Below are 25,849 nucleotides of genomic sequence, written 5' to 3' on the forward strand. Positions count from 1 at the left end.
GGAATGTGGTCATTGTGTCAGTGGAAAAACTTGAGTGTAATCTTCAGTATGGAGTTGCTTTCTTTTGGACTATAATTACAAAAACATGAAGAATTCCTGTCTGTGTATTATTATTGTCAGGAAAATAGCTTTGAATTTGATTATTCATTTATTCAGTTCTCCTGTGTGTTACTTGAAACCAGTATGAAAACAAGCTTTATATGCTTAACTACCTGGTATTTGCCTAATGCCCTGACTTTTCCAAGGGTAAGAGCCATCATATGTTGCAGTTATTAAAAATGGGGTGTGTTCTAGCCCTTTACACTCTGAAAATGTTCACTGAATTGGGGTCAAGTTTCGGGGGCTGGGGGTGGTGTTTCTTTCTCCTTCCTATCTCGTTGAAGACTCCGAAAGCATTACTGCCTCTCTCCCACCTCTTCTATGTGTGTTGAGCACCTTAATATTGCCTTTGTTTTCTGAACTATTGAAAAGGAAGAATTGGAAGTCTTGTTTCCCTTTGGCACTATTTCGTCCTGTTTCATCCTCTGGTTTTACTTGTAGTTTTGAGGGAGGTTGGGTTTTTTCAAGTCTGTAAGGCAATACATCGGTAACCTCCGGTCCCTGATACGCTGTTGCGAACAAGGGAAAGTTGATGATGTCTTGGTATTTTTTACTGACAGCAGCAGGAAATCACTGTAGAGGCTCTCTAATGTTCCATCTCCTGACCTTGCTCATGTAAACAGGATTTGGAGGAAGCAAAGCAATGTACTGTAATTTGGAAGTCAGACTGTCTGTGCTGGCTGAGACATGTTTGTTCTTTTTCTTCCAGTGCTAGTTAACACCAAAACCAAGACATGTTTATTGTTCATTTACAGTATGATTTCTACAAAGTTAAGACTGGATTAATTATTGAAAGGGGAAAGATAACGATTGTTCCTGTTTGGAGCAAAAGGAACATACTATGTTTTAGAATAGAAAGTGACCAAATAAATTCCACCCCCACACACACAACTTGTAAAATATGTGAAAGCAAGTAAGAGCATATGCAACTTTTATTCCTCAAGGTAAGACATTGTTAGTTTCTGTATTGCATTTTTAGTAGGTATCTTGATGTAAAAAGTAAAAGTATCTGTACTCTCAATTTATCCTATACACATTGCTTCCCCAGTATGTATTTCAGGGTTTAGGTGTTTTTGACATAATTTTTTCTGCCTTTATTTTGAGTACAACCAGAAAACACCCCTACCTAAAAGACATCCTATATATTTTGCAAAGACGGCAATTATGAATGCAAAATTTGTGTCTGTTCTTCCATCTCTGTGTACATGAAGTCTTACACAACTGTTCTTCCTCACAGCAACTTATTTTTAAAAACTCTTAGAGTAATATCTCTTCCTGGCATGCCATAATACAACTCCAGAATCCTGTAGAAGAGGATGACAAAATAAATTTTATCCTAACAGCTAAAAACACTGCATATTTTCCGTACCATGTAACTTCAAATTTATTCTGATCTACATCCTTTCCTGGCATCAGCCTTACACTAACTGTCTTCGGTGAGGTTAAGGGAAGGGGTAAAGGAAGAAAGGAAAGAATAGGAATTCTAGACATCAAAGGGAAGAGCCAGTAGAGCAAAACTCATATAGCACTTCACTGTGCACAGTGGTTCCCCTTACTGCTTGTTATAGTTCATCCGAAAGCACAACAGCTTTCTGTAGTTCATGGATGTCAGGTTTTCTTGGGACCTCAGACATTTAGCCTTTCACTTAAACTCTGATCATTGCATGATAGGCATACATTTTTCTCTACCAAAGGAAAGTTCTGGCACTATCCCTCTGAAAGGAAGACTGGAATCATTGTCCTCAAAGAAAAAGAGAAAAATGTCCTGCTTGTGTTCCTTGTCCAAAACTCAGTTGCCAATTAGACTGAGCTCTGCACTAAGGAGCAATCCCACCAGTAGAAGGGCTTTGATAAAAATTGACAGTTCCCAGCCTCTCCTATCACCTTACCTTCATTGCTCCCAGGCAGAGAAATAAGAAAGGCCACTCCCTGAATAGCTATGGATTTTTTCTTATACTGCCATTCTTCTGATCACCAGTAAATGCATATTTGAACAAACTGCCAACTCCGTGATTTGAACTCCAAATCACAAACATGGAATGAAAGTAAGGAATAATGTGAAGAGATCCTGTTTCTCCAGAGTTTTGAGGTAAAACTGTCTGCACCTTTTCCATAGATGAGCATACCAAAACCTCTCAAACAGGCTCTGAATCTCTAATGCTAGATCTTATAAAAACATAGATTAAGTGCTATAAATAGGGGAACTCAGTGTTCAGTGTGGCAGAATAAAAATAAGAATTTGTAAACTCTGGTCTTGTGTCTTTGCAAATGAATCCTTCTCTCTGTCCAATCTTGCTCTTACACAAGCAATTTTTAGTGTCATCTTGGCTTACAGCACACTGCAGACAGACCTTTCTACTCTTTGTACGCTATGAAGGGGTGGGGCTGGGGGAAGAGGATAGGCTGCCTTCTCCCCACAGCTCTGCAGCTAAACATCTTCAGCTGTTCTCAGGGAAGGAAAGTCTTGCATCCCTCCCAAAGGCTGCACCTAATCCATTTGGAGTAACCACGAGGTACTAGAGACAGCCTTTTCAGTTGCCCAGCTAGGGGCCTTCCAAAGGTATGGTGTATATGAACAAAATGGCTCATCTTCCGTCACAAGCACCAAAAGGATGAAGCATTTGGCTACTGAACAGTAGATTTCTGAACTTGCAGCTTGAGCCTCTGTGGAGGCACAGGCATGTTTAAAAAGATTTGTGTACTTAATCTTAAAAGCAATATGCTTTGATACCTCTAGCATCAAATAACACTTAAAGATCAGATACATGAAGGTGAACTCAACATTTATAATAAAAGAAGAATATGATCCAAATGGCCCTTGCATTTTGCAGTGATGCTATTCTAACACAGCGTGTAACTGCTGGTTTACAAGGAGAGAACAGGAAATGTGTTGTGCCGCTACATAATTAGGTAATAATACATGTCTTGATGTTCCTTAATAGGCTTCATTATATTTGAGTGAACTGGAGCTTGAGAGAAAGTCAGGTTTTCATTGGAGACAGAATTCTGAATTTGGGCACTAGAGAATAGAAGAATATAATATTTCCTATACTATTCTTAGCCTGCTTTCCTGAGGAAATGTACCTTATGAGATTGTACTGTTTATTTGTCTGACTCTGTCTTGTCTCCCTAATAATTTTTGAATCAAATAGTTGATGGGGAGTTTTTTAACCAAGTTTGGAAATAAGCAGTTACTAGAATAAGGTAATATATTAGTGCTGCCACTAAGGAAAAAGCCAGTGGGATGTGACACTGAATTCACTGATACTGGACTAGGCAGGGACTAGCTACTGGTGACCTGTCCTGTAAGTGTCCCAGCACACAGGGAGGGAGCTTGAGTTACTGCAGGACAGGAAGCTCAGGAGAGGGACCTAGCAAGACCCCCCCTGCCATATAAAAGATAAGCTTCAGTATTTAGTTTCCTCACAAGGCAGTTTGTTTAATTATGTTGCCTTTGCCCTTAGTGACACTATTAACAGATGCTGTTGTTGGACTATTGGTACTGTTTTGTAAGATAAATGGCTTGCGGTAGATGACTTTTAGAACTGGCAATATTTTACTTTGTATAGGGTCTTACTTATGGCAACGGTACAATGCTTCAGGAATGCTTTTCAAGTTGATCCATGCCTGTATATTATTCCTTTAGCAAATCAGCACATTTCTGAGAACTAGAGGGATGGAAGTTCCAGGTATTATTTCTGTTTCAACTTCCTGAGATACTGTACATGTATGCTCTTGACCTTGTCTGCCCAAGCAGTGATTTCCCCCTGCTTCGGCTGGGAATCTAAGCTGTATTCACAGTTCTCACAGCTGATTCTGCGGCATGCAGAAAATGCCCGACAGCTATCAGCCCACACATCCAATAACAACTGGTTCCTTCCTCTTCCTGGGGAAGAGTAACATCCTCTGAGAAGAAACATCCCCTGTGGAATGCAGGAACAGCAGCAAGCCTTTCACACAGGAAATTACTACTATAGCACTTGTAGAAAAGTGTTTCTGCACTTGGATTGTCAGTCTGTAATGAGCTTCCTGCTGACCTAGATGATGATTTACTACTGATCTAAATGCCATTTGTGAGTCATTTAGCTTAATGGAAGTTAATGAAGTTAGCATTCAGTAGCTCTGTTACTCTGTAAACACCTGTTTTAATCTTTTTTCATGCAGTAGAAAGTTAAGTTCTGAACTTCTTAATATTCATGGGACTTTAATAATTCTGAGATTGCACATTTTGTGGGACTGAGAAACAAGGGAATGTTTAGATTAGTTCATTGTGCGCGACTCTCTTAGAGAAGGTTGCAATGTTTTATTTTTGTTTATCTTAAGTTGGATAATAAAGCAGAGCTACAGATCAAGCATGTCAGAAAACAAGATGCTTAAGCTAAAATACTGCCCTTGAATTACCCTTTGTTCTTAAATACTACTGGAGTTTAAGTTTAGCACAGCATACTTGCAACTGTGGTGGAACCTTAAATATATAATGAAGTATAGATTTATATATAAGCAATATGTTACTCAAAATGGTTAATGGAAGTTTGTTACAAAAGCAAACACTTTAATACCGTTTCAATATTTTCTTATTTTTTCTAAATAAGTGCTTGAACAAGTGCTAGCAAATTCTATTTATCCCTTAGATTACAGTGATATCTAAACCCAGAGGGTGCTTTCTGCCTGAAGGCTTGTTTGAGTGTTTTCCAAATATATCAATTGGTCTAATACAACACATCTCTCCTTGCAAACCTTGCTGCATTACTGTCTAGTTTGCTGTAAGAGAATTAGTTACTTGCTTCATGTGAGATAATGGAAACACTGAGTCAGAACCAAAAATTACATAGGTTGCTTAAAACAAGACTGAGAGACTGAGATTTTTCAGCACCAAGGGCAAAAATGTTCCTTCATCAGGTAGATGTTTGATATAGAAAAACTGTGAAAGCATCTTGGCTTGTATCTTCCACCAAAATAGTTTTGTGGTCAGAAATTAGGTAGGACAATGCTAAAGGATGATTTCACAGTCATTTTAACTTAACAACTGTTTGGTTAATTCCATCCAAGTCATTTCCCTGATCTGCTCAGCTATCCTAATGCTAATACCAGCACAAAGGAAATAATGAGAAAAAATTATTAGGAGATTAGTGCTGGCTGTAACCTAACTGAGGTTGACTGATGTCCATGGAGCCATGTATCCAATGTAATTGTGCTATAACATACACAGGTGTGTTACATGCATGACACATCTGAACTTCATCTATTTTAAGACGCAATGGAAAAATATGAGCAAAGGAGGTGGTAGTAATGGTTTCCTTTTGTTCAGGCAGTGTGTTGGATTCAGTTATTTTTTTCAGCCTAAGGGGATTCAGCTTGCTTTCTTCTGTCTGCATGCCTGTAACCTAAACAGCAGGTGACCAAGACAGAAGCTGAATGGGGGCAGCTCCATCCTTCATGCTTGAATTTGAAGCACTGTAAAGTGAAAACAGAAAGTGTATGTCATCAAAGGAAAACAAGTGAGAAGCAGCCCATGGTTAGTGACTGGGATGTTCTTCTGGAAGAGAAGCACTGGATTCCGCTGCCATTATGCATTTTGCAATACATGGGGGGGGGGGGGGGGGGGGCGGGGCAGGGCAGGGAAGCAAGAGCTGTGTGACTGACACCATAAGTGGAGATACATGGCATCACTATTCTGAAAAGCTGTACCTTTTCTTTTGTGTTCCCTCACGGTATGGTACTCTAGTTGTACCAGCCTGGGAGGGAGGGAGGGAGCGATGCTGTCCTCTGGCATATTCTAACTGCGTGGAGATTGTACTTACTGCCAAGGTGTTAGTTCCACACTGCACAATCAGATACCTGGCATAGGCATTGCAGTACAACTGAGTTGACTATTGAAGTAGTTTTATTGTAGAGGAAGACCCCTTTCTTGACATAGAGATTTAAGAGAATTCACTACTTTATCCTTAACCTCCTTAACCTATTCTTAGATAAATCAGTGTCAAATGTTCCTCACTGAAAAGATTACTCTTCCAAGCCATGATTTGTTCTTATAGGTATTTCCTCATTTCTTACACATCTCTTAGGACAGGAATTCTGTGGCCCTGCTTCCAATTTTTGCCAGTGTAGTGTAACAGTACAATACTATCTCTTGATCAGTACTTTCAGCTCCTTATAACTAAATGTAAGAAGTTACTGTAATTCTTCATTCAATAACCTTATAACATCAAAGTTTTATCATTTCACTCAGTTATATATTATGTCATTGTAGTTCTTTTCAACACCTCTGCTTCCTATAGTAGGTTACTTTAGAGTGTCTTCATCTCTGAGATCTTACATGTGTACATAAGGCTACATTTGGACAGCTGGCTGAAGTCAGATTGCCGGGTAACCCCAACTATTTTAATAGGTTTCCAGTATGCCTTTTTGTGTTGTCTGTAAACTTGGTCTTCCAGATCGCTGATACCTTTTGCATGGGACTGAAACAAGAACATATTTCAGTGGAATCACTAAAACCAGCATAATTCTGTAGTAACCTTCTGATTCAACTGTTTTTGAAGAAACACTATCTAGATAATTGACTTTATACTGCATTACAACCTAAAATGTGTTAATTAAAATTTTAGTGTGCATATTATGGATTTTTTTTAAAAAAAGGTACTTTTATCAGGAACAGTTTGACTAAGTATTTCACTAGAGAGCTCTTCAGTTTGACAGATGCTTTCTTTTCTGTCTCAAACCACATTATCCCTTAAATATTTGCTATATGTGTTCTAAATCAACTTTTCAGTGTTTTTCCCTGACACAATTCTCAAGCTGACTGTGACCTCTGACCACACAGTTATCCTGTTTATCCTTTCTAACTACTAATGGAATGTCAGCTTCCCCACTGCCCCGGTATTTCTCCATTATTCCAGGATATATTAGAAATCAACATCTTTACCTTACTTTTAAAGTTATTTCAAAACCATTGAGTTCAAACTACATAACCTCAGATTTAAAAATATTTACATACAGTGTAAATTGTTTAACAGTCTTTTTTGCTATGGTTAGAATAGAAAGTATTTTGCCAGAAATACAATTGCAGCATTTTATTATCTTCCAAATTGGAAGATAAAAATGCTTCACTAACCACTTTAAAAAAGTTCTGCATCACTTTTTAACACCTCTAGCTAATAAGTGTGCCATTGCTAGGACTTCTTTTGTTCCTGGTATTTGTAAAGTACATAAAATCCTTGAATGGCAGAAATTATGTAGCCTAGCTTCCTACAAATCTGTGTTTCATAGCTGACTGTAAGGTTTTATGTGAAACTTTTCCCTCGCTTTGAGGTAATGCTGTTTCTCTCATGCATTCTCTGGTCTCCAATAATGTGTAAACTTATGCCAGAGCCTTTCTCCCAGTGGGAGTATTTACTGATTTTTCTCCTTTAGCTGGCAATCTATTCTCAGGAAACTTATATGAAATCAGCTCTTTCTAGGATATCTCTTCCTTCATCAGACCTTCTTAAATCTGCAACAAGTTCAAAACTTAGAAGTGAGGTGCGGGTACAAGCAGACAGAAATGATAGTCCCAGCATTGTTTCCTTAGGAAAGTGGGCTAAAATGTCCTTTTTATTGCTTCTAATTCTAATGGCTATAGAGTTTTTGCGGAGGCCTTCAGTTATCCTGATCAGCAGTGTTTCATCACTTCTAATTTATGGTCATTTGTATTTTTCTGCCTTTTACAGTTGTAAAAAGCAACAGCATATTTTATCTGTGAAGGCTCTAAATCCCCAACAGGAATTTGGCATTTAGGACTGGAATGTCAGCTGTGGATCTGGGATTATAGTGCCAACTGCTTTCGTTTTTATTGTCATTTTAACGTCAAGTACGGAGTGCGTCACACAGTAGGGATATGCCTTCTTCCATATCCCACTAAGGGTGGCAGCTCTGCATCTTGACTAGCCCACTACCTGTCGTAACTGGTATGGTACAATTGATTGCACATTGTTTAGCTCTTCTATGCAGTTGCAAACACAGAGTCACTGTGAATCAAACGAAATTAATAAAGGGGATGGAACAGTATGCTATTCTGTTTTACATGCCTTTTAGCATAGTTGTGTTTATATTTGTTATCTATACCCCAGTGGATAGTATTTAATGCAGTTTTTCATTAATTCTGATTTAGTTAAATATTTAAGTATTTCTTTATATATCTTTATTTCATTTCAGTTATATCCCTAATCCAACTCTAACCCATACAACCAAACTATTTAGAAAAATGTGCTTTACTTTCAAAGAAAGTGCCACAAGGCCATGAGCACAAGGGAGCGCAAGGACATTTCAGAATCTGAGCTGCTGTTCTTAGCAGGAATATCTTATATGTAAGTGTTAGGTGCTTAACTTGATTGATCTCTAGAAAAGATTTGTGTTAATGTTGTCCTTTGCTGCTGTTGTTATTATAAATTATTTTCCTTAAGATGCAGGGACATAAATGTCAGGGAGTGCCAGTGACACTGTGTTTTCATTAGAGTATGGGAATTGGTACATCCTCTTGTATCTTGCATGGACACACAGTTCCACAAATTCTTGCTATCACCAGGCTGCTGCTGGTGATAATAAAATACCAAAGTTACCTTCCTTTTAGAAGTCTGAAAAGATCATAGTACAAATAAGGGAGTTTTTTCTAAAAATAGAAAAGTTGTAGAGAGGCTGCAACTTAGTCATCATTGCAAAACAAGAGGGCTTTAATTTGAATCCATGGTGATTCTTAACAGAATTTCTGTTCTGTTTCTTCGTAAAGCGTCAGACCTCAATGCCAAAGAAATGGAAAGCAGGAATAGAATAAAAGTTTCTGGTTTCTCTTTGTCCTGGTCTAATCAGAGGACCAGATTTACAGAACAGATTTGTAGTAGTTTACTGAGATACAGTGACACGAGCAAGTTCTACTGTTGTGCTTCAGCTCTGAGTTGTACATGTACTGTGGCTTTCAGTCCTACTTGTGGAACATACTGACACTCCTGTTTTGGCTGCCAGTGTGATTAGTCACATTAAAAGGATGTTCCTTTACACCAAAAAGAAACAGTTGATGATGTAGATTAATTTTTTTTTGTCAGAACTTTGATGCAGCATTCATACAAGAACATACTGAATTGTGTAGACCTACATAAAGACAATTCACAGAATCACAGAATTGTCAAGGTTGGAAAAGACCTTGAAGATCATCCAGTCCAACCCTCAACACAACATTAACAGTTCCCAACTACACCATATCCCTCAGCGCTAAGTCAACCCGACTCTTAAACACCTCCAGGGATGTGGACTCCACCACCTCCCTGGGCAGCCCATTCCAATGCCTAACAACCTGTTTTTTATTAATTGATACTGAATACTGTTTTAGACTGTGAAGGTTCTGGTCTGAGTATCACTAATACAAATAAAATTCCAAGACACTTTTTGTACACTAGAGCAGTAGCATGGTGTCCTGGTTTAGCTAGGATAGGGTTAGGTTTCCCCAGCAGTGGGGGGAAGCTCTAGCCGGGTTATTCAATACCATGCTGACCTCACGTCTGGGCGCCGGAGCGCGGGAGAATCGGTGAACGCATGTTTTGTGCCATTGCTCTCCTTACTGCTGTATCGGTACATATCTTGCTCTGTTCATTGTTATTACTGTTACTGTTGTTGTTATTATTGTTGTTTGTTTTGTCGCTGTTGCACTGTTGTATTAAACCTCTCCTTATCTCAGCCCCGGGGCTTTGTATTTCACTCCCTTTGTGGGGAGGGGCAGCGGCCGCGTGGTCTCAGACCCCGGCAGGGACTAAACCACCACAGATGGTAAGCAAGTTAAACAATGACTTAGTCTATAGAATTGTGTTGCCACATTTTTTTGCATTTGAACACATAGAGAATACTAATGTTAATCAATGTTTTAAGTTTGGCTGTTCAAAACAAAAACCCCAAACACACACCACAAGTACTACTAATGTAGCAGCAAACATATGGAATGTTTGCAGAAGAATTGCCTGGGTGTTTAACAAATTAATTTAAACCTAGGTGGATGTATGAATAAAATAATACAATGTGACCAGCGGAATTTAATATTTATCTTCAAATGGTAAACCCTTTATTTGGTGTTTTCCATTTATTTTCCTACTACATACGTACATACAGCTTTAAAGTTTTGCATGTTATAGGGGACAGAGCTGTAGTTTATTTCTGTTCTATTGTAAGGTGTTTTGTGTGTGTGTGTAGGCATATACATATATGGAATACATCCATGTATCTATATACACACATAGAAAAACATTATATATGAAAATACATATAGGAAAAGTGGGGTGTGTGTGTGTATATATATATAGCCTTTTTATATATCCTTATATTCTAAGGAGATATTTCTTTGTGTATGTATTTTTTTTACCACCCTATGTGATGTTATGCTGTTTTTTGAATATTCATAAATTACATTGTTTTTTCTACTTATATACATTAAATGGAGAGATGTGCTAATCGACAGTGAGACTGTTCTTCAGAAGCTCTTCTGTACAAAAGATGCTACACCTTGCTGAATGCAGCATTGGTCATGTTTCTTGTTGTGTATCTGCTTGTAATACCTCAGCTTGTCTGGACACGTAAGTGTCACTGCAGAGAATGGAAAACTATAAGTGGAGTTTTCTCTTGTACCAAGAAAGGATAGTAAGGTAGGACAGCAATTGGATCTGGAACAGAAAGTTGTGAATTGTCCTGGACACTAGACCAAGTTGCTTCCCTTCTGCTGTGTTCACCAGCTGCCTCTCTGCAACTCAGTGTCAAAGGAATTCTGTAAGAATCATGAGGCAGAGCTTCCTCAAGTTGTTGGCCTTGTAGCATTTTGCTGCTGAGGGAGGCAGGAGTTTGTACTAGATTTCCCCCCCCCCCCCCCCCCCCTCTTCTTTTACGTTGGCAGGGAGGAAAAGCTGACTGCAAAGTAGCCGGCTGTGTCACATCACTAATAATATGAATCAGGATCTTAATCCATAAGACATTCTCACACAAAGAACTAAGGAAAAAGGGAGCTTTCTCCCAGCATCATTTGCAGAAGTGGAGAACAAACCCCTAAGTTTCAGCTAACTACTTTCATTATTTATTTATCCATATTTATTTTAACAAAAGTCAACAGGGTTGTGGATGTGACCATTGTGATATTAAAAACATATGTTGAGGCAGAAGTGGGAAGGTTTTATGCTATAATCTAAATTTTGTACATATTCATGCTTCTTGAGATTAAATAAATAAATAGTCATAAAAGAAATTGCTGTGGGAGATATTGTCAGTTGCAAAATAAGAGATTGCTCAGCGTGAATGGTCTAGATGCAAACTCCTCCTCGTACCTGAGGACTGGATTCAGTGATCAAGACCTCTTCTAGTAGTATGTTCCTGTGAAATTTAAGAATAACAAATGTTCTTGGAATTGTAACTCACTGAGTTGGACACTGTCCCAACCCTTCCCCCTGCCTCGACCACCCAAATTCAGAGTGGAATTGCCATTTATCCCATGCTGACAGTTCATCACCTCCAATGCTTTGTTAATTTTTGTCACTTTAGGTAGGAAGAAATTGGCTAAAGTACAAATACTAAGTGTCAAATAGGGAGAATATAAGTCTGTAGAGCCTGGTAGCTAACGAATTGCTTGAGCAATGAAACCCACTCTCTCACTTTATCACAGAGGGGTTTTTTTTTTTAATTCTGATTTTAATGAACTGGCAGAACTGCAGAACATATTCTTAAATCACCAAGGTGTTTATTTTAGTTTCCTCAAAGTTCCAACTGTCACAGCCCAACAGTGGGAGAAAATTATGAAGCATTTCAAAATAAAGCTATTATTGGCAACCTTAATGCTTTAACTGTAATTTTTATTGTTGTTGAGTTTCTTTTTTTTAATACAGCCAAGCAGAACCTATCTACCTACCAATCTTATGTGCCAACACATTTAGCATTTTAACTGATGCTGAACAATGTGTGTATTTTGACAGAAGTTTGTAATAGAATGCTAATTAAAATAAATGATTTTTCAAGAGTATAACAGGCATGTCAGGCCACTCCAAAGTTAACATTTCTTGGATATTTGTATGCAATTCTCAGTTTCTGCAGCCCTCTAATTTGATTCCTATCACAGCAAATTGTAAAATGCAACTGATGTAAGTACAGTTATGCTAGTGCCACTAAAGCAATTTTTGAAAATCCCACCTCTGAACTAAGCTCAGCAGCACTGAGTATTGTTTTCATCCGCACAAATTGGACAGCTTATCCAAACCTTCAGCATATTGCCAATGCTGAGCTCTGAAATAGCTCAGTGTAGACTTTTGCTTCTTTCTCCAGGTATTAAATGAAACCTAACAAAAGCACATAAATTTGACTTTTCAAGGAAAGTTTTGAAGCTTCATTTTATTCTTATGGGAGTTTTCTGTGACACTGTTGTTAAAGTATTTGATGTCCTTGTCAAACCTTTCTTCATCATCTGTTATAGGTGTAACATTTTATTAGCAAAAGCCTTGGTCAAAAGCTGAGGAACAGTGTTCCTCTATTACATAGAATATTTTTTTTCCTGGCTATAATCAGGGGGTTTCAGTTCTAAGGTGTGAAATATTTGGCATCTTCTTTTTAAAAAAAAACAAATAGTAGCATCTGGCTCTTTGGCAAAGTCTTCAAGCAATTCTGCTGTACCTATTGGATTTAACTTTGGACTCTGCTATGCTGGAATGCTAACTTGGTTTCTAATGCTTTTTACTCCTTGATATTTTCTTGTAAATAATTTGAATTTGAGAAGATTGTTTGCTTCATAGAGGTAGGAGTAGAAACCCAATGGTATTGTTGATAGCCACCCAGTCAAGTGGTATACCCTCCTGTTTTTACCCCTGCTCTGGAGGGAAGTCAAAGCTGCCAGATCTGAACTTACAAGAGAAGATTTCTCTGTGAAATCTTTGTGTGGACACCCTGCACCTCCTAGCATCCCCTAATGGGAGGCAAGCTAGGTTTGTCTATGCAACAAAGTTATGTTATGAAATTTATACCAAAAAAAAAAAATTCATACCATAGCATTGACACTATTATCTTGTCAAAACCCACTGGTACGGGTGCAGCTGTGCCAACAGAAAGGAGCTTCTGTTGGCTTTCCCTATAACTTTGAAAGAAGGTTGTGTGTAGATATGTATGTGTATATTAGTATATACTTATGTATGGGCTGGCAAAAAAGATCTTATGTGCTGCTTCTACAGCAGGGGGCTCTGCTAATGTAGTATGTGTAGGTGCATGAAGGGAGGCTCTGCAGTGTAGACAACCCTACACTGGATCTGCTGTGCAGCAGCCTCTCCCACCCTTGTGAAGCACCAGACACCTGGTTTATGGAGCCTGGAGCACAGGGAGTGCAGCTCTACTCAGCTTTCAGCAGTTTAGGAGGTTACTAATGTCCTTCAATCCTTCTTCTTGTCCTGGCAAAGTCTGTCTTTTCAGGATTTTGTCTTCAGTAATTGTTCATTCTTGTGGAGAGGTAAGGTTTAAGATAGAAGTGTGTTCCTTTAGCTCTTCACATTTACATACAGTGTAACTTGATCAAGATTAGTTTTACCCCAACAGGTTAACAGGTTAAGTATGAGACACTTATCTGAGAGAAATCAATTACAAATTTTAAGTTTGAAAAAATTAATATTAAGAAAAAAGGCTTTGGTTTGGATTTCCTAGGAGTAAACGTGCCTTCAAGAATGAGAAATTTCTTTGGGTTTGTTGAATGATCTCTTTTCATTGTAAATTCATTTTGAACAATACTAGCGAATATACGCCAGTCATTAGAATTAGATAGATGAAGTACTAGTCCTTATATATATTTTAAGACTCTGCACAATAAATCATACTGTTACCAGCTATTGTTTCTTTGTAAAGTTCAGTTAAGACTTATTTAGCTAGCCATTGGTCTAAAGCAGAGACTTTCAGTCAGTTTCTTAAGTAGGGTGAAGAGAACAGAAAGAAGTCATGAGCAGGCAATCCAGAAGAATGGCTGTTATTTCCTGGAGTAGATGTGTTCCTGGTGAGGATGCTGTGTTCTCACTCACACTCAGAGGTAACCCTCCCTTCCTCCCTCCCTGTATTTGATGCCCTCTGTGGACCTCCACAATCTGCTACTCGGAATATAGGCAGTTTGCCCACATGCTAGAAAAGTCCTAGGTTTTTTGCTTCTGTTTTTATTCATTAGTAATTATAGTAGCAAATATAGCAGAATAGTCTATTTATAGTATTAGAAAGGATACTTTGTCCATACAGGGTTATTAATTTGCTGTCATTATTTCATTTCTACTATCTATTTCGTTATGTTTCCAGTTTTTGTTACAAGTATTCCTCCTGCCCTCCTTCAGCCCTAGTATGGATAAGAAGTTCAAGCACAGTATGTAATATAATTTTTATTGGGACTCTATCTGGGTAAAAAGAACTCATCACTTGAAACTTTAGCATTGATTTTTAGCTATAAGATGTTCCCTTGGATGTGCACACATGCAGTCCAAAGTAATTTGCCTAAATTAAAATTGGCTACTTTATTTTGTAATTGTGAGTAGTGGGAATGTTTCTATGGTTTCATGTTATCTGTCCTCAGCTTTATAAAGCTTCTTGCTGAAGATATTGAAGATAATTTATTACCTTCCTTTAAAAATTGTTATTTTTAGTGCCTGTGGTGCAAGTATTTTTATAATTCATGAAAGTGTTTGAATATGGTCTTCCTGAACTGTTATATTTAGAATTCACTTCCTGGCAGGGAAATTCTCATCTTTGGAAACTGAACCTCTAATGATTTCTGTGTAGTTTGTGTGGGATGTTCATGAATTTTTTTTTTTTATTTATTAACTTTTCAGCAGTATTGCTTGTTTTGTGGCGGGAAATCCTCAGTTTTCTCTAAATCCTTAAAATGTAGTGGTTTGATTAGAACATGTTTGAGGGGGCTGTGGGTTTTTTTTTTCCATTACAAGCTGTACAGCTACTGTATTTAGGTACTGTATTTCATTTTAAGGGTTAGGTTTATCTAAATCCAGTGGAAACAGAGCATAGCTATTCAGTGTTTGTGGATCCCTTTACTGAAACAGACTATGACTGGGCAGGGAACTACTGATGTCAGAAATTAACATCAATGAGCAAGCTCAAAAAAAATTATCTGTTTTTAAGTAAAGCTTAGGTATTACTGATGATCTATGAGTTTAGAAAAATATTTCAGAAATATTTGTTTCTAACTGGATGCACTCAAATATTTGTGGACTTCCAAGAGATTTTTATTGGGGAAATAGAATTAATTCTTATATTTCCTGGAGAAAGAAAGGCTTGGTTTTGGTTCTTTTTCTGTGTTCTATTGACATGAATGGAATATGGAGAAAATCTTTTGTTCTCTACTAGATTCTGTACACATGGAATTGCAGAATACTCAGTACACTGTTTTAGTGTTTTCTCAGACCATCAGCAGCAATCTGAAAAAGCTGACATAACAAAACAATGTAGCCAGTTTCTCATTGTGTGTATGAAAGAACACTTGTAAAGTATGATATAATTTCTTTACGTAAAACTGTCTATTCAGGATATCTTGAGATGTGCCTGTGAACAGAAGCTTATTATTTCATGCCATCACAGCAATGCTAAATTTAACATAGCTGTAATCCTGATAGAAATAAATAAATCTGATTAATGAGACCATAGCTGTAAATGCATCAGGATTTCAGTTAATTTTCTACTGATATTTAAAAAAAATTAAAAAACAAGTTAGCAGCTATTTTTCATTGTACTGTACTGGCCTCATGACCTCTATAAACTCAGTTAGCTTTCGGCTGAATTTGTTGTTTATAGTTTAAAGCGCTATTCCATTTTAGGTGAAAATGCCTGTTTTGCTAAGGAATACAGTCTGATAGTCTGTCTTGGTTTGTTGGCTGTGAGTTTGTATCCTGATACAACTACTCACAGTCAGGTTCTAAACTGAAGGATGTGCTACCTTCAGTGATGACACCTGTGCTACAGAGGACGAGACCGAATATTTATTTGTCAGACTGAATGAGGTGCACCTACATTAAGTGCTTTCAATTTTTGGTTTTAGCTTGGACGTTCTTTTAAGAACTGGAGAAGCCTGAGATGCATAAGAAGCCATGTAAGACTTTGAATTAAGTGTGAAATTCTGTTTCGAGTTGTTCTGAAAGAGTTCTGCTCAAGCTAGAAATGCTTGGCAGAACTTTGTTTTAGATGCACTGCACAGTTTATCTCTATCTTGCTTGAATGCAAAATTCCGATTAAAGTTTGCAAATAAATTATACCAGAACTACCTTGTCAGATAGCAAGGGGCAGAAAGCTGCAGTTTGGCACATAGCAGGTTTTTGCTGATTTTTGATTCATGTGCATGTGAGAGGAGAGGAAATGAAGAGTGCTGTCATCAGCTGAAACTACAGGGAAGTTTTCTGCAGTAGAAACTGATAAAACAGATTGTGATTTAACGTACTCAGTGTTAGCCTAATAGATCAGAGAGCTCTGTTTTATGTGGATCACTTATTGACTGGGAAAAAAAAAATTTCAGAGCAATAGAAAGTGATCTGTGAATAATTAAGGCATATGAAAAAAAGGAGAAAAAACCCATCTCCCAAATGGTTCCATTTAGCATATCCACAGTGAACTATTTTTGTTCAAGGATAGGTTCACAAAATGGAAGAAAAAACATTGATAATGATAGTAGTATTCCTTCTCCTGAGAAACTTCCCATGATTTCAAATGACCAAACAACACAGGAAATCAAGGTCTGGTAAGGTGGGAGACCACTCTGTTATGCCTTTGCTCTTTGGTCTGTTTGAGCTTAATGCCCTACTTATGACTAATTGTTTGTAGTTGTTTTAATCACAGTATCAGAAATGTTTTAGTATTAGTAGGCAAATGTACCATGTGTTCAAATTTTAAAGGATTATTTTTAAAAAGCAGACCATGCCAATTTTTATGATTCATTAGGAAGCTTACCAATGTCACTTTTTCATATAAGCCCATTTTAATTATAAGATCATTAAGATATTCATTTGGAAGCTGTTGTCCATATTTTCTGAATTCGAAGCTCTTAGAAGATTGGAGACTAATGATTTTCAACTGAGTGACAGAGACTTGTATTTTTTAATATATTTTTCCTTGAGGCAATTTTTTTCCTCTATAAATAAAAATGCTCAGGCATCTTTCTATATGGATGCATTTTACTCAGATTCTATTCTTATGTATCATGAAGCAAAGGGAGACTGGGATGCAGTGTTTGTTTCTATCTGATCTGTGAATGTTTTGTGGGAAAACATTTGGGAATAGGCAGAGGTGATAAGGTTATGTATAAGGATTTTTCACAAATTGATTAAGTACCACCCACAGAGTTTTGGCTATTTTACTTGACAGAAGACAAAGATGAGCAATTATGGTTTGCTGTTTGTGACATCATTTATAAGCTAAATTTAATTTTCTACTGAACATCCGCTTGGTAATCTCATGGTAATAACTTCCTATTGATTAATTAAATCTGTTCCTTCTCCTCCTTGTTTGTAACTCGCATGAAGTTGCCCAAATGTGAGTCCATTTTATTACTAACGGGCTGTGAATGGAAACACAGTACACATTTTAATTTTCTTTTTAGCTTTGCTCAGAAGTAACGATTTAAAATTGATTGCCTGATTCAAATTTATTCTCTCAAAATAAGCTATAGCTCTGAAGTCTTTCAGAATAGTTTGTTTTTTTGAATCTTGAGGCATTTTTACTACATTGCTGGCAACATATAGAACTGTTTATGAATTGGTAGTATTTAAAGTACTTCAGAAAGAGGCTAATTTGAAGGAAGGAACATCTAGTTCTTGAAACACTTTATGTAAAATAGACTGATGGGTAGAAAGAGTTTCTTTAAAAATAACTTTTTTATAAAAGATTATGCTGAATGAAAGTGGTGGACATGAACAAATTATCCAAAATTAAAGGAAATCTACTGAAACTAGTGTCACTCCTGTATAACAAGGTTTTGGCATTTCAGTGTTGCATTAGATTTCAGCAGTTTTAAACCCTTCACTGAGCTGGAGAAGATTGTAAATTTAGATACTAGGAAAGGTTAAAATATAAAGCAGGCACCTCAAGGCTATAGGAGCATACTTGATGTCTGACAACATTTAAAAATCTCTACAAATTTCTAGAATGGGATAAAAATAACAACCATTTTGGCACGACTTAGATTAGTTGAAAATTGGAAACTGTCTCATTTCATTTCTCTCTTACTAATTTTGAAAGCTCAATTATTTGCTTATTTATATTTGATCATTTCAGATTTGACAAACATCGAGGCCTTTGCCTTATTTATACAAGCACTTTCGTGTCGCATTGTCCCTATACGTCTTTGAGTATATAACAGAAGAATCTCAATTTCCTGCTTAACCCATTAAACTACAAGAAGACTTTTCCAGTACTCTAGCTTGGCAATGTTGGTGGCAATTTACTGAGCTACAAAGCATTTTTCACAGCCTATTTGTCTGATACGTTGAATTTTGGATCAGATTTACTGTAAGAAAAATATGTTAGGTGAGATTTTTAGTAGTTTAGCATTTCCTCTGTTTACCTGAATTGACAGCTTTCCTCCTTGGGTTGGAAGAATCTATTTAGATTGGCCTTAATAGCAAAATTTGTAATCACTTTGTGGGAGCTTAAACTGAAATCTCTCCTGTATTTTCAGTCTGAAGTACAGCAGGCTTGTTTGAAAAGAAACTGAGAAACACCAACCTCAGAGTGGAATGTACTTCTCAAAACATTAGAAGAAGTAGCTTTGTTAAGATCAGACAAACTATGCTAGGTTTATTTCCAATGAGCTTATTGGTATTGGTGTCTGTGAAGACATGGGTTCCAGCCTGGGTCTTTTTTGCACTTCTGGAACTGGCATCCTTACTCCCCTTTGGAGCTAAGGAGTGTGAACTCGTAGACCTACAGGAACTTAATTACTTCTGAGACCCCTACCTCTTCATTAGGTTTGATTAAAATGAGCAGAAGGTGTCAAAATTTTCAGAGGACACATACAGGTGTCTACAAAGGATAATTGCATAAGCTTTACAAATTGTTTCTGCACCAACTGACTGTTTTTCACTAACATTTTTAACCTGCCTTATCAACTGCCTGCATTTCATAAGGCATGTGATGACTAGGCAAGTTTGCTGCTGCCATGCAGAATATACAGTGCTTGAGTTCCACCTGTCTTTCCTTCAACGTGTCCCATCTACCCCGTCTCCAATTTTCCTGAAATTTCTTGCAGCTGAATCAGTGAGCCCTCTACCTATCTGTCAAATTTAGCCAATCCTGGTTGAGGTTTGGAAGCTTCTGGGCAAGTAGTCAAATTTACAGACAGAAGCGAGACTTCTGTAATCTCACTATCTTTCTATAGAAATCTCACTAAGAAGTCTGTTCTAACAGACTCTCCTGTTGTAGTCAAATACAAGGATGTTCTTCATTGTATGATTCGTTGTAAGGCAGGAATTCTTTAATGTATGGCAATATTTTTTCTTTAACATTTGAATGCCAAATTGAGCTTAACCTTTTCTGTGATAATCAGCATTTGAGACTATCTCCATCCCGTGATTTAGTAAGCGTGCCAAAAAGCTTCCATTAATCCTGTTTCCCAAGGACCTCAGATATAACTTGGTAAGTCAGAAATAACACGGTGAATCTGAGCTCTTCTAGGATTGAATTAATGGTATCTCATGTAACAAAATCTGCAAAGAGAAGATATGGACAGTCTTAAGATGCAATAATCCTGTATACTTCATGCCCATCTAAAAGTACATGGGATACATTGTGAGCCAGAATATTGTGAGATATTTGGAACACTTTCTTTTGAGGACTTCTAACACTTTAAGGCAAGGAGCTAAAGTAAAATTAAATGAGAAAACCTTTTTCTGCATACCATGTCCAAAAATCAAACTGTTTGTATTCAATTTCATTTTGTTCTAACAAGTGACTCCTTCACAATGTACAATTCTTTGGAATAATATGAAGTTGACATCACAAGATTTTTAATACTGAGAAGAAATTTTAATTCATGGTACTGGAGAGAAAGATGTAATTGAACCATCTAGTTAGGAATGGGGAAGTTCTGGGTTCAAATCCTTTCTCCTATGAAGTCTATTCATTTTATCCCCTTATATATAAAATACAAAGCTTTTCATGGAACGGGACTTACCTGCTCCTGACTGAGCATCCTAACCACTGAACTAAAGCTGCTTTCTGTTGACTGGAGACAAAATTTGAACAGCGTGGCTGGAGAGAGTACCCTTTCTTCCACAGTTTTGTGCCTTTAAAAGGCAACAGCCTGGCTGACAAAACATTGCACTGTGAGTCATAAATTTAAATAGCTTTAGACTGAGAAGGCCAGTTCTCTGTAGTCCAGTGCAAATATTGTAACCATTAGGACATTCTGTAGAACAGCCTCAGATGTTTAATGTTTGAAACCTGTAGTTTGATGTCTAGCACACTTTTATTTTTTGACACAACCCAGTATAAATACAAATTACTGATGGATTTCAGTATTAGTTGCATCAGACCTGTATTACTTGACTTGCTTAGTTCATTTGCATAAATCGGTCACCAAACGCAGAAAAGCGGGCTGAAAGGGAACTGGAGGTATCTTCTAGTTAATTTATCTGCTTCTTTCATCATAATGAAATCAATGAAGGTGACATATCGCCAAATACGATGGTACTGTCAAACCCCTTGAGAAAGGGTTCCTTGTGGTTTTGTAGCACTGTAAATAAAGATCTGAAGTATATGCATGGGTATGTCCTCCTATCCCTAACAAGCTCATGCTCTGCACTTCATGGGTTCTTGCTTGGAGGGCTGAGACCTGTCCTTGCAGAACTTAACTGCACAATGGAGCTTTTAACCCAGAGAGGGTGGTGAGACTTTCTTCTTTGCCTTCTACTTCCTAAGATACGAAACCCACTTACCCCACCACAGTCTTCTACTGACTTTGTGTGTGGCATTTTTGGTTTCCTCTTGTACTTTGCTAGTAAAAAGAAAAGCCCTTCCAACATGGTGGACACAGCCTGTCTCTTGCGTAGTTCTTTCTCATTGATGTAGATAGCACAACTCCAGCACTTAGGGAAGAAAAGATTTTGGAGAATCAGCAACAGTGAGTCCAAAGAACAGAGCATGTTAGTTGGTCAGGAATGTGCGTGATGGCACTGAAGACACAGGAACAGTATTGTGAATAATGCAGCAGTATAAGTTCCTCATAATATTGATATGATTTAGTATTACTTATATTTAAAATCATGACATTATCATAGTAGTAGTATTTCATCCATCACTCTGATCCTACCTGATTCAAAGGCAGGGTCGACTACACATAAATCATTCTTGACAGAAACTCATCAACATGCCTAGGTAATACTGTAAAGGTTTGCCACTAATTCTGCCTAGTAATTTGCATTCTACAAGATTATTTTGTAGACTTAGGAGATTTTTTTTTAATGGCTGACACTGATTTTAAGACTCTTGAATATCTGTTTAGCTTTACAACATAAATATATTTTGGGTACATTGTAAATATCGTGTATTTTCAGTACATCAGGTAAGACTGAAATTTCTCCTGTGCATAGCTAATGGATATTTTCATCAGCTGTCGATAAATTTCAGAGAAACAGTTAAATTGTGACCATGTAAAAGTTTTATTTTGTAAATGTTGTGGATATTGGAAATATAATTAGAGATAATAAAACTTGACTACCTCAGTTTATTTTAATGTAAAAATAAACTAAAATTATCTGAAGGTATAAGAAGTTTTCAAAGAAATCTCAAAAAGTCATTAATAAATCAGGTAATGTTGTTATGAAGGACCTTCTAATGAATTAACGATGATTTAACCTTTTGTGACTCAAAAGTGCCATTAAGAACTTCAAGGCACAAACAAAACCAGGAGTGATTGAGAAGATCATGCTTTCTCACTTACTCTGGAGCAATATTTATACATCAAAGTTATTTCTCTTAACTTTGCATTGTGTGGGTCTTTTCTGTTGTTTCCTCCTCCCATTTTCTAAAGGAATCAGTTTCTCAAAATGTAATGCCACTGAATAAACAACTAAAAACTACTTGTTGTTTTTTTTTATTCTGAAAGAAGAGGTTAATTTGTACTAAACAAAGGTTTCACGTCTATGAAGTTGGAAGGAACTTTTGTGATCATCTAGCCACATACGGATTTTTCATCCATATGACTGCTGTGAATGAAGTCCTTTGTGAACTAGAGCTATCTTTTTGAAGAAAACTTGAGTCAGCATTAGTATTTATTTGAGCTTTAATTCAAGCTGTAGTAGTACAACGTGTAGTTCCTCAATCATATGTACCTGAAACATGTACCTGAAGACTGCTGAGATTTCTCTTATTGCCTCATCCATCACAGCTGAAATTCTCTCTTAGGTCAGAACTAATTGAAGTGTTATGAATTGGACCTGCTACAAGAAGCAAATCTGAAGGCCCTTCTGTGTGTGCATATATGTGTAAATAGATTTTTTTAAAAAAATTAAAAGCCAGACTTTTCTCCCTATCTTCTTGTGTGGTTTCAATTAAATGAGAACAAAGGCAACTGAATCTTCAAATGGTGTTTCTGTATTCAAGGATGATGTCAGCAGTGAAGATCTGCAGTATCCCCCTGCTTCAATCTTGGCAACAAGTTCAAAAAGGAAGTCAGAGAATGAGAGCGAATCAGCTGTGCATAATGTGAACAAGCAAACAGGCATCTCCCCCTCCCTGGGTAGTGCTTTGGAGCACATTGTGGAGCAGCTGGATGTTTTAACTCTAGTAAGTATGCAATAACAGATAACACTTGCAGTGGAAAATAATAATGCTATCGATGAGCAAAAAAAACCCACCAGGAACCATGTTCAGAAATCAGAATATTAAAGTCTATGGAATTATTTTGAGTACTTGTATAGTCAAGTGACTGTTTTGTTTTTTTCCTTTCAGCAAATATTGATCGCGTGTATTGTGTTGGCTACAGTGAAAGCTTCCTGCTACATAATCAAAGATTATTGTTGTATTTTTAACTCTGGAGGAAGAGAGTTACTATTTTTCAGTAGTGAGATCCAGCGTAGATTTGCCAGAAGCTAGTTGTTTAGTAGATATTGTCAGATTCCATCTTGAACAGTCATGCATTAGCAGGGGATGAACAAAGTAAATTGGCAATGTACCAATAAATCCCTTTTCAAATTTAGTGTTTAGGGTGTTGTCTTAGGTAGGAATCTAAACAGTGGAATAATTCCTAGTGTCAGTGAAACTGCACAAATATTGGTTAGTCTCAGTCAGTGACTCTGAGTCACTTCTTTGTAAATGCTCAATACTTCTTTTTGGTAATCCAGATTTAGCCAATCTATGTTTTAAGATGCTAATCTGTAGTCTGTAATATATTAACATTAAATCAAATCAAAAGGGAGTGGCTAAGGTTTTTTTTCTGCATTCTTTTGCAATATGTATGTTACTTCTCAAAACTTATTTCTTGAGTTATCAAGTCAAGTCATCAGTTGAAAATGGTCTGTGTACTAAATTGGATTAAAAAGAAACTGCCAGCCTGTGTCCAGAAACCTACCTTCTCTGATGAAGGTAATCTCTTGAAGAATGCCTTTTAATAGTATATTTTTCTCACTTCCTTTTTTGGGGGATGCCTTAGAAGTTTCTTTTAGGTTTTTGGAAGGCATCATTTGGGTCACCAGTGATGGCTGGTTTTCTATTGAAATACAGATACAACTTTTGCATAGTATTTCAGAGTAATTTATATATGCAGATACAGATTTTTTCTCTCAGCAAAAATATTTTGTGAAAACAATTTTAAATGTTTAAACAGTCTCCATAGATACAAAGCCATTATTTTTAAATACAGTTGTAAATAGTGGAGTAGCTAAGGAAAAGCCATCTTAAGATTTTTTTCCTGTTGGGTTAAAACTATTTTTCTTATATAGCTATGTTGCACACTTTTATAATACTGTGTAAGTAAAATAAAAACAAATTGAAATTACTGTCCTCTTCATTCAGACTATTTCAATCCTGGAACAACGTCTGACTTTGACTGAAGATAAATTGAAAGAATGTTTAGAAAATCAGAAAAAAATGTTACTTCAGGGAAGACAGGAAGAATAAAAGATGAAAATGAACTGTATTGATGAATATGTTTCATATATTCCCAAGAAAAGAATGTTACTTCACTGGATTTTCCTATAAGCAAAAAAAAAAAAAAATCCTCCTTTTCTTACGAGTCAATGTAATAAAAACTGAAGAAAAAAATATACAACACATTTTAAACATTGGTAGCAAGCAGATATTCTGGTTATATATTTAATAAAGTGGAGCCCAGCCAAAACTAATATTTTCTAAAATCATTCCCATTGAACATTACAGGACTCTTATTTCATCCTAATAAGGTCTTTGAATACAACTAAGCAACAAACTACGTATTTTTAGATGAATAGCAAGTATTATGGAAGTACACTATGTAGGTTTTTTTTACTTGGGTAAGGATTGTGAAAATAATGCTCTTTGTGCTATGGCAACAGTACTCAAGCACCTAAATTAAATAAGACCTAATTAGCCCTAACTCCAAAAATGCCAGAGGTTTTCTTTGTCCCTTGCATGCTCTCAAATATTTTACCAAAAAGTGGCAACAGTTACTCTGTATCTTCTAAACATTTTAGTGATGGTTGCAGGAAGATGTAATGTAAAAACTTCTAGTTACAAATATGAATATGAAGTCACTTAAACTTTGAAACTGTAATTACATCTGTGTGAATTCAGCTGCGAGACTGATACAGTTGAGCACTTATGCTTACCTCATCTCCATGGAAATTCATTTTTCATATTTAGAAAAATAAAAATCAGCTTCATACTTCTGAAGAATATATTTGAACCAAACACACAATGATGCAAAATCTATATCATAGATACAAAAGATTCTCATCCTCCAAGGAATTCCACAGGTGCTCAAGCTTTGTATGCTATGAATGTTCCCCATCACTTAATGCATTATGAATGCAGCCATAAATCAGGAAAGACTTTGCAATGTATGATGATTTTGGTTTTATTTTAATAAAAATGCAATTTTTAGAAAGATGATTGTAGGTCTTGTTTTTTAATAGAAAACATCTATGCTTCTTTATGTCTACTTGTTATTTTTTTAAATGGCAATTGGAGAACACCAGTTGTAAATCCACAATCAAAACTAGGTAGTCATCCATTTCTGCAACTTCACATTTTGTATGTTGAAAAATAGGAAACTTGAAATGGGAGGAGCATTTTAATCCAATTCTGCAACTGACTGTATATAGATTAAGCCCATTTCCCAGGCTGAACCTCATTAACATCAATAGAGTTCAGCTTAAGTACAGAAGCTCAGTGTACAAATACTCTTGCGGTTTGACCCAAAGCAATGAACAGTCAATTTTTCTTTTATAACTTTTCATTTTCTCTCATAGTAATCACCTTCAAATAGCCAGACATCACCTCACTTTCTTGGTAAACTCTGAATTTCACCAACAAGTACTACATATTTTCAGCTCAGTCTTAAGTAGTGCTGTTTATAGTGAAGCAGCAGTCTCTTATATAAATTTTAGATACAACTAATTCTATGCAACATCCTAGCCACAGATTTTTTTGTGAAAGGATGGTCTTACATATTCCGGTGTAAACAGCCTGACCTTTGATTATGCAATTGTTTATAATGCTATATAACACATAGTTATGTAAATACTGTCTTTTAGGTCAGATGTACTTTGCT

The 25,849-nt window shown here is 36.7% G+C and overlaps 1 protein-coding gene across 4 annotated transcripts in view; it reads left to right on the plus strand.

The window, feature by feature from the left end:
- The window catches only part of POC1B (POC1 centriolar protein B), a 55,074-nt gene extending 29,891 nt beyond the window's left edge, over nucleotides 1-25,183 (plus strand). For 3 of the 4 annotated variants that reach the window (XM_074827094.1, XM_074827091.1, XM_074827093.1), the window contains 2 exons: nucleotides 22,705-22,887; nucleotides 23,053-24,097. In XM_074827094.1, coding sequence (XP_074683195.1) covers nucleotides 22,705-22,887; nucleotides 23,053-23,196 — 327 coding nt within the window. In that variant the 3' untranslated portion in view covers nucleotides 23,197-24,097. The other variant, XM_074827092.1, reaches the window with a different exon arrangement.
- Nucleotides 25,184-25,849: the final 666 nt, after the last annotated feature.

The sequence above is a fragment of the Strix aluco genome, chromosome 5 (assembly GCF_031877795.1).
Source record: "Strix aluco isolate bStrAlu1 chromosome 5, bStrAlu1.hap1, whole genome shotgun sequence".
Classification (NCBI taxonomy): Eukaryota; Metazoa; Chordata; class Aves; order Strigiformes; family Strigidae; genus Strix; species Strix aluco.